General features: G+C 55.7%; 1 protein-coding gene across 9 annotated transcripts in view; it reads right to left on the reverse strand.

Annotated features, from left to right (window-relative positions):
* LOC109287037 (myomegalin-like) overlaps positions 1-9,364 on the reverse strand; it is a 152,004-nt gene that overhangs the window by 30,553 nt on the left and 112,087 nt on the right. For all 9 annotated transcript variants that reach the window (XM_019501959.1, XM_019501961.1, XM_019501955.1 and 6 more), the window contains 7 exons: positions 8,627-9,047; positions 7,557-7,749; positions 6,941-7,057; positions 5,154-5,670; positions 4,310-4,545; positions 3,052-3,103; positions 2,261-2,496 (listed from right to left, as the gene is read on the reverse strand). In XM_019501959.1, coding sequence (XP_019357504.1) covers positions 2,261-2,496; positions 3,052-3,103; positions 4,310-4,545; positions 5,154-5,670; positions 6,941-7,057; positions 7,557-7,749; positions 8,627-9,047 — 1,772 coding nt within the window. The remainder of the gene's footprint in view (positions 1-2,260; positions 2,497-3,051; positions 3,104-4,309; positions 4,546-5,153; positions 5,671-6,940; positions 7,058-7,556; positions 7,750-8,626; positions 9,048-9,364) is intronic.

Consider the following 9,364-nt stretch of genomic DNA (forward strand, 5'->3'; position numbering starts at 1 on the left):
GCATGTAGAGTCACACATGCACTACATCCACATGAGACCAGCAACCACCTGGCTGACATGTGCCCTGTGTTTTCTGTAAAGGCATAATGGGGCAGGGTGGCCATGATCCTCCCTCAGCTCCTTCACAGATCCTTCATAGCAAAGGACTCTGAGATAAGGGGTGCACAGAGCAGGCCAGGGGATCCACGCTGACTACAACACTTTGAAGAACAAGTCCCTCCATGGGAAGGAAGTGCTCTCTCTCCTACTAGTTCATGTTGGTGTGGATCCCACTTCAAGTGGCCCTCAAGTGCTATCCTCTCAGGGTGGTGGGAATGAGGCTGTGTGATTGAGCACAGGTTGTAGCCCTCCTCTCCAAAATATAAATAAATCCATATAAAATTCCAGAACATAGGGCGCCTATACACAAGCATCAAGGCTGCTCCGATGTGCTGTAATTACAGCTAGTCTGCTGGAGCATGGTAATTACCACACTCCAGCAGACTCCAGTGTCTCGTATATCAGTATCCCTGCCCTTAAAAATGGCAGTGGAGGCATTTTAACTAAAGCTCTCAGAGCTGCTCTAATTAAAACATACCCCCTCCCCTCAGAGCACATGTATAAACACCCAAATGCTCCACAACTGGGAATGGTTTGGTTCCACTCAGCTGCCTTGCAAACTCTGATATTGGTGTGTTTCAGAAGCAGACTGAGCTTCGTTACCAGACAGACATAAGGGTTGCACATATCCAGAATGGTGTCAGGAACACTTCTTTCCCCTGGATGTCTATTGTACTTAGCAATTAATGGCACAAGACCATCACATGACAGGGCTGGGCTTAAACCCTATAAGGTTAGAGTCCACTATCCTGGTATTTGATAACTGGTGTCTCATCCCACAATTCAGAGGTGTAAATGGAGGATGAGGGAAGGTGCCCCTCTGTCGTCTTTTTCATTTTGTTGTTCTAGATCTTTGAATGGAAAATAATAAATATAATAATAAAAGGAAAGAGGAATTTCTTCACAAAGAAGTGGAGTTTGAATATGCCCCACGCTTTATGGGATTATGAGGTGCTCCAGTCTGTGCCTGTGCGTGTGTCCATGTGACTCCACTAAACATGGTCATTCAGAAGATTCCAAGAGTTTGTATATACCAGACTTCTGCTGCAGCTGTATGGGACCCATACAGGCTATCAAAAGCCAGACATCCCTGCCAGCACAGCTGGGTGAGCAGCTGGGCTGTCTACAGGGTAAAGAACTCACATTTACTGGTTTGTTCTCCATGGCTGTGAGACATCTAGTTAACTAGCAACCAAGTATTTTGAGATGCAGAAGTTCAGTGATGGCAAGGCCCATCTGGGCAGTCAGCTTCACCTATTCTTTATATGGGATTTCATACAGCATCTGGGGATCAGGGGATGGGGGAATAAAGGGAAATGTGGCTATAAATCTGAATGCTGGGGGCCAGGCCAGTCTGTGGAATATTCCAAGGTGACCAATGTCCCTGTAACTCGCAAGTGCCTCCAGCACCTGGAGATGTTTAGCAAGAGGATCAAAAGAAGTGCCAAGTGTTGCCATTCTGACTGCTACGCTGAGGTTGCTTTGCCAAGGCAGGCTTCCCTTTGATAAGGTTCCAACAATCTGCCCTTCAGAGTCAAAGGAAAAGCCTGCCTGGCATATTTTAGAGAACATCTGAGACCATAAACAATTTAGGCAAAGCAAACACAGAAAATGTTGCTCAGAGATTGGGGAAGTCAGAAATCCCACTGTAAGTGCCACTGGCACTCAAAATGCTGTTCTCCCTGGGGGCACCAGTGGAAAATTGCCAGTGCAAGCTAACTGCAGTATATATAGCACTTTGTGAAGCGGTCTCAAATCTCCTCCTGGCACCTCCATTGCTCTTGGGCACTGGTGTAAGCCCAACAGATGCCTAGGAAATTCCTAGGGACTCAGAGAGAGGGCAGTTTAGGTTGATGATGCTCTCAGTGCAATGTCAGATAGGCTCCTTGGGATGGAAGCCTCCTTCTCTAACTTCCTGAGAATTGCTCAGAGACCAGGCCAGCAGACCCGAGCAATGACAAGACAGTCTGCTGATGAAAAGAGGCTGGGCTGGAGACAGGAAAGCAGTAGCTCTTGGGTGCTCACTGTGAGTACTGGGAGTATGCTGAATGCACTGAGCTGGGCTGGGCTGGGCAGCCCTTCCCTGGGCTGCCAGTCTGTGCCTGAGCTGAGCCCATGAGTCTCATCTGGCCTGGGACAGAAACCTGAGCTGAGGTATTACCTGAGTGGCAGCGGGATGGCTGCTCATTGCGCTCCTCCTCCTGGTACTGGGTGTACTCAGAGGCAGCGTCCATGTCAGAGCAGGCCTCCAGACCATCGGACAGGAAGGAGGCGCTGCTGTCAGAGCGGGGTGACTCGGAGGCAGCACGGCTGCTGGGGACACTCTCAGAGCACTCCTGAAGCTTGGCCTCCAGGGTCTCAATCATCTTCTTCTTCTCCTGGAGCTCCTTGCTGAGCCTGGGAGGAGACACACATCAGTACCAATCCTTAGTGCACTCACAAGGAAGACCTCTCATGAAAGCAGCAGAACTCCCTCCCACTGCCTGCTCTCCCACTCGCCTGAAGGCCTGGCCTGAAAAACAGCCAGTGCCCCATTTGCTCTCAGACATTCTGGTCTGTCCACCCACCCAGGTCCTTCCTTGCATGGGTGAGAACACTCCTGACAAGGGACACTAGCACCCGCTGTGAGGGTGCCCAGTTCCCATATCCTGGGCCTGGCAACAGAAAGAGTGAAGGAGGTAGCTTCTCCAAGCCTAAATGTCACATCTCCCTTCTGTCCTGCTGGGAGATGCCCCTTTAGTCAGGGTCTTATACAGGGGTTGCTCTGTGCAGTGGGGAGGCCCAGGGGTTTCCCTGGGCCAGAGGACAGCAGCTGCTGGTAGGACCAGCAGTGAAGGGGGCAGGGGGTGTCCAGAGCCCTTCACCACACTGGTACTGCCTTCTGCATATGTTTAAGCCTCCTGAAGTTTTTGGCAGATGCCCTGTCAGGGGAGATGTGCCCCTGGTGCTTACCTGATAGCCAGTAATTCATGTCCACTTTTATCCTCCCCGGCAGAGCGGTCCCCTGAAAGCAAATCCAGAAGGATCCAGTCAGGGCATGAAGATGTCACAGAACCACCTCCTGTCCCCGTGCCAGGGCACAGCACCCTCTCTTTTGCTTCCTGGCTGGCCATATCTCACCCCCTGCCCCCACCGCTTACGGTCCCTAGCCTGAAACACAGACAAAATCTGCAGATTCACTCATATCCCTCCTACAGAGAATGCACACAGCTCAGCAGAGCTGGCTGCAGGACGCCTGTCACCCTCTAAGCCTGTACTGCCATGTGTGCAGCTAAGGGACAGGGTACCTGGCAGGAGCCACATGCCAGGGTAGGCATACATGCCAGTCTACAGCCTGCATCTGCCTCTCAGGGAAGATCCTGAAAGCCCAAGCTGGGGAGGTAGGGAGGGGATTCTAGCAGTTGTGTCTTATTCCCTCCCAGCCCAGCCAACCTGCCTCTCCTGAGGACAATGCGCTTCCTGCTCTTGTCTTTTGGCATCCACCTGCCTGCACCTGCCTCTCACACTCATGCTGCACCTATTGCTATGGACAGGGCAGGAGACCTCCTGTGACACAGCAGCACACACACAACTCAGGCCTAGATGCAGCAGCAGCAGCATTTCAGGGGAGGGCTGTGACTGGAGTTGCCTCAGGTTAGAGTCGTCTGTGGGCCAGCATGGTGCTCTGTACCAGAGTGGTACAAATGTTTTCACACCACAGTTATCTCCCTCACCCTGACCCTAAAATCTGCCTTCACTGTAACATGGGCTAAAATCTGCCTTCACTGTAACATGGAACAGCTTGTCCTCTTCTTCCCTGGCCTAGCAACATCCCCTAAGTATGCAGGAGGGTGCCAGGCAGGGGACAAGGGACCAGGGCTCTGGCCGTAGAGTGCAGTGAGAACCAACACCAGCCAAATCCTTGGCACATAGGTGCCCAGTGCTTTTAAGAGTCAGGAAAGGGCCCATCTCACTCACTCAGTTACAGAAAGGTGTAAGAAACCCAGCCAGGAGCGCTTTTAGAGCCAGGAGCTCCTTTATATCCCCACCTTTCCCCACAGCAGGACCTACTCTGACCCATCAGCCTTATGTTAAGCCCCACAGCTGTGGCTATCCTGGAGAAACCTCAGGAGCCCCTGACAGTGGTAGTGGGTTCCACTGGCTAACCGTACCCTGTGCCTAAAGCCTTTCCCCATAGCGGGGCTGTGAGTAAATGATGGTACCAACGTACTGCTGCTCAGCTTGCTGCTCAGCCTCTCGGCCAGCTGGCTGCCCTGTGCCAGGTGCTCCCGGAAGCTCTGGCCCATGTAGTAGTCGATGTCAGTGCCCCGCAGAAGCTCCTCGAAAGACTTGGTTGTATCCTTGAGGTGCTGGGTGAGGGTGTGACTCACTCCACGGCCCTCCCGCAGCTTCTGGCGCAGGTGAGAGAGCTCCCGGGCCTGAGCCTGGATCAGGGAATCATATTTCCTAGGGAAAAGGTTGGTGGGGATTAGTGGGATGGTAAGGCAATCTCTTCCCCACCTGTCCTTCCTCAAGGCAAACCACAGGGACCTGGCTGCTCCTCCCAAGAGCAGGTGCCTGCATGCTCTGTCACACACAGTGAACATAAGCATGGCCAAGCTGAGGCAAAGAAATTCTGACTAGCCTAGAGGGTGAGGTCAGACTACACAGCCACCTGATGGTAGCGAACAGATTCCAAGAGCCCTACACCCAAGGCAAAAGCACGGCATGGGATCCCTTCATAGAGATCCCTTCGGTAGGCAGATGGAGAACCCCAACAGCACCCACTGCAGTGGACACAACATATAGGTATGGGAAGAGGCCAGAGACAACAGGCCTGAAGGAGCTCTAGGCACCTAGCTGGTATTAGCCAGGCGAACTATATAGGGCTGTGCCCAGCCAGTGGAGTCACCTGCCAGTAGGGAGGTTGCCCATGTTAGGAAATGTAGGCACCATGACTTCCTGCTCCAGATTCTCAGCTGCTGGAGATGGTATTGCACCCCCAAAACCAATGCCATTCTCTTCACCTACACCCTCCCCACCTCTAGGCACCCCAGAATCCCCTACTGCCTTACCCTGGCCAGACAGCAGATCTCAGCTCCTGAGGCAGTATCCCTCCTGGCTTGGGCTTGGGCAGCTGGGCTTCCAGTAGCGACACTCTCTGTACAAGGCGCTCAAGGTCCCGGCTAGCCTGAAGTGCCGGGGGACAGAAGGCACTGAAGCCATCAGACTGCCAGCCCTCATCCTCCTCAGTCGCACTGCGGGCAGGTGAGCCATCCGGTACGCAGCCTGGCTTCAGCTTGTGGGGCCGCTCTGCGCCTGAGGCATAGTCACTGGTGGCAGAGAAGGAGCGTGCACGGCACTGCAGGCTCTGGATGACCTTGTTGGCGTTCTGCAGCTGTGCTCGCAGGTCCTGGATGTGCTGCTGGAGAACCGCGATGTCCTGCAGCTGGTCAGAGCCCAGGATTTGTAGCTGGCTCTTTAAGGGAGCACCCAGAGGGGAACGGCCGACTGCAGATGCAAAGAGCTTGCACTGGGCACTCAGCTCCTCAGTCAGGCTGGCCTCACTGAACACATCTGGCTCCTCACACTCTGGGGAAAGAGAAGGGCATGGGTGTGGCCTCTGCTAGCTCAGCAAGCCTGCTGTGAGGGACCTCGCTCTGCTACTGAGGGCTCAGGGCCACTGTTTGGCACGGGGCTGCAATATCAGGACTCAAGGGGAGTAGTTTTAGCCTCAGCTCCTATAGACCAGTGTTTCCCAACCCGTGGGTCATGGGTCGCAAGAATATATGAAAAGGTCGTGAACAAAAGTGGATTCTCCTTTAAAGGAAAAAACGTGGGAAACCGTGGCTTTTCCCTAGCAGGCTGGCAGAGTTCCAGCCTGCAAGGGGCTGCTTGGGGCCCCTCATGCCCCACACACACCCCCTGCCCCACACACCCACCTCATGCTCCACACACTGGGGAGCTGGGGGTGAGGGGCAGCAGGTCAGGAGTGAGGGGCACTGGGTCGGGACTGGTCATCAATGTTTACAAATGGGTCCTGGTACAAAAAAGGTTAAGAACCACTGCTATAGACCATAAGGGGAAGACTCATATTCAGAGCTCTGTCAAGTACAAGCACTAGGAGGCAGACAAGGGAGATAATTTATCTCCCCCAGGTTGCTGTGGGCAGTGAGGGGAGACCCAGGGCACAGTGAAGCAGCTGGGAGGCTCTCCAGAGCCCTGAAAACAGGCTCATTACTGCATGAGGCAAGCCTAGGCCTGGTTTGTGTAGGTCCCACAAAATTAATAGCCGATTTAAAAGCAAGTGCTTGGCAACAGCACAGTGAACATGTATACCAGATCCAGGTACTTGGGGTGGGAGGAGGTTGGTCCCATAGAGGAGGCAGTTGGCCGGGACTCTGGCTTCAATTCCTTCCTCTGCTGCAGACTCTTTGGGTGACCTTGGGCAAGTCCTTTATTCCCCCTCCCCCAGCCTGTCCAGCTGCAAAATAGGAATGGCCCCTTCCTTTGTCCCAGCTTGCATCTGCCTTGTCCATTCGAGCTGACAGTTCTGTGGGGAGGGTGCATGAGCACCCAGCTCAATGGGACCCCCAGGCCCTGCCCCAATGATGGCAAAAAAACACTAGAAAGAATAGGGTGGGAAAGCCCAGGGCCTAGTGTGCCCGGCTGGGTTGTTTCTCCAAGGAGCCAGCTGTGCTGCAAAAGCCCCTGGGAGCCCTAGCCACACGAGTCCCTACAGATCAGAGAAGGGACCACACTGGCTCCTCGAAGATTTTGTTCTACTTTAGCCCAGAGCACAACAGGCAGCCCCAGTACTGCTATCTCACTGGGAGGCCAGGTCCTGGCCTACTCTCCCTACCAGGACTGGTGGTTTCCTCCCGGTCAGCCTCGGTTTCACTCCTCCCACACGTCTCGTAGCCCAGATCTTGGAGATCCACTTGCACCTGCTTGCTGTCCTGCTGGACCAGGGGTTCATCTGCCATGGGAAAGAGCCTCTCCGTTAGCCTCAGCCCCCAAAGCATATAGCACCCGCCGACCACAGGCAGGAGCCCAAGGAGGCTTTGCTGTCATCTGGGAACTGCCAACCCCTGCTGCTACAGGAACAGAGGGGAGCCCTCCATGGGGGAGCTACAGGCCGCAAGGGGCAGGCACACAGACATACACAGGATACAGAGCCTGGATCCCCAGCTAGGATTGGGCCCACAGGCATGGTCACAGGAAGCTAAAAACAGCAGGGCCCCAAATAGCACAGTTCTTTCTACTTGGCCCATATCAGGGCTCCACACACAGACCTGCTCCTCCCCCATCCCACGGCTGTGATCCGAGATTACCCCTTCCCCAGCCCAGCCCACAGCCCCTGCCTCAGCCCAGCACAGAGACCCAGAGGCTGAGTATCTCCCATGTGGGCTGTACACAGACCCCTGCACCCTCCCTCCCCCTGACCGTGGCTCATAGGGCACAAGACGCTGACTCACTGAGCAGGGTCCGGTACTGCTCCAGCTGCTCGGCCTGGGCCCGGACTGTGGCCTCCGACACTGCCAGCTTGTCCTGTAGCTCCTGGTAGTGCTGCCTGCCCTGAGCCGGCTGGGAGAGACGCTGCTGTGCTGACTGCCCAGAGCCAGACTCCCCCAACCGTGTCCAGAAGCTGCTCTGGAGACTGGCCTGCGCCTGGCGGGAAGGAAACAGGCAGTCATGTGCAGCCGCCCCACATAGCTGGAACAAGAAGTGTGTGAGTCACTGCACCAAGCCCTGGCTGTCCCTCCAGCTTCGCCCTGCCCAGCTGACAGCTCTGGCGGAGCGGGGTCTGTCCCAAAGCAGCTCTTCTCTCCAAGGACAGCATTGCCCCACCCTATCCCATCCCCTCTCCCTTGGGACTAGCTACCCAAAGCAGGTCGGGCAGCCACAGCCAGATCTGGGAGAGCACAGAGCCAAGAGCTGCAGACCAGACTCAGGGGCACAACTGACACAGAAATGGAGGGGGCAGCAGGCAGGGACAGAGCAAGCAAATAGGCCTATGTGGGAAGGGGCGTAGGCACAGCAGACGGACAGATGGGGAGGAGCGTGGACAGATCAGACACACAGACAAAGGAAGGAAGTGTTTGCAGGAGACACACAGACAAAGGAGGGAAGGGGAGTGGATGCAACTTGGATGGGGCGGGAAGGGGCCTGGATGCAGCAGAGAAACTGGGGGTGGAGGGAAGGGAGAGAAAGAGGTTTCCCCAGAGAAGTCAAATACACCAGAAAGATGCAGGCAGAGGCAAACCAGGGACAGGACAGGGGCAATGGGTTGATCTCTGAGGGGAAGCAGGACTGAGAAGTCATCAGGGAAGAGCCATGGGGCTGACCCCAATGGCTATCTTTTCCCTTGCCTCTGACTAGCTAGAGGAGGCCACAGACTCCCATCTCCCCTCTCCCCAGTTCACAGCTACACGGCGTGAACTCCATCCCACTTCTCCAGCAAGTGGAGGCTGCCCCATGCGGGCCAGGGCAAGACACCGCAAGGGGCTACTCCTTACCCCCTCCAACACCAAGCCAAAGGTGTTACCTGGCTTCCTTCTGTGAGAGCTTGGGGTGGGCCACAAGCCAGATCGGGCGACTGAGGGCAGGGTCTCTTGGCTACATCCTCGTGGGGCTGCCCCTCCACAGCAGGACGTTTTGCTGGGGCTGTCCCTGCCTCCACATGGAGCTGCTCAACCACCTCCCTGGCCAGGCCAGCTGTGATCTGGGGGCCAAGTCCACTCTTGTCCTCTCGGCTGTGCAGCACCAGCTGCTCCTTGAGGAGGGCAATGATGGTCTCCGCATTGCGCAGCTTCCGCTGCAGCCGCCTGAGCTCAGGCTTCGGGGCCTCGCCTGCCCCCGCATCAGCCTTCTCCTCCTCGCGCTCCCCACACTCCACCGACGACGTCGCCTCCCCCACCTGCTCCTTCAGCTCCGCGTTCTCCAGGCACAGGCTGAGCATGGCCTTCCTGGGAGGGGCACAGGCACCGCCGTCAGGGGGTTACAGTCTCACCACCGCCTGCCCTTCCCTCCCACCCCACAGACCCCCTGCTCCATGAGGGTTGAAGAAATATGTTCCCTGGGGATCCAGGGCAGTAAAGGAGCTGTGCTTCTCCTTCCTGGCACCTGCACTCTGACCCAAGGGGCTGGCAGGACTGTTTCTGACCCTTCCATCTATACAAACTGGCACCACAAAGGGCACCCTCCTGGCCTGCTCTTGCCCCTGCTCATGGTCTTACTCCAGGTTCCCCTTGCGTGCACGCACGTGCGCGCGCGCACGCACACA

The sequence above is a fragment of the Gavialis gangeticus genome, unplaced genomic scaffold (genome assembly GCF_001723915.1).
Source record: "Gavialis gangeticus isolate Ggan-Ray unplaced genomic scaffold, GavGan_comp1, whole genome shotgun sequence".
NCBI lineage: Eukaryota > Metazoa > Chordata > Crocodylia > Gavialidae > Gavialis > Gavialis gangeticus.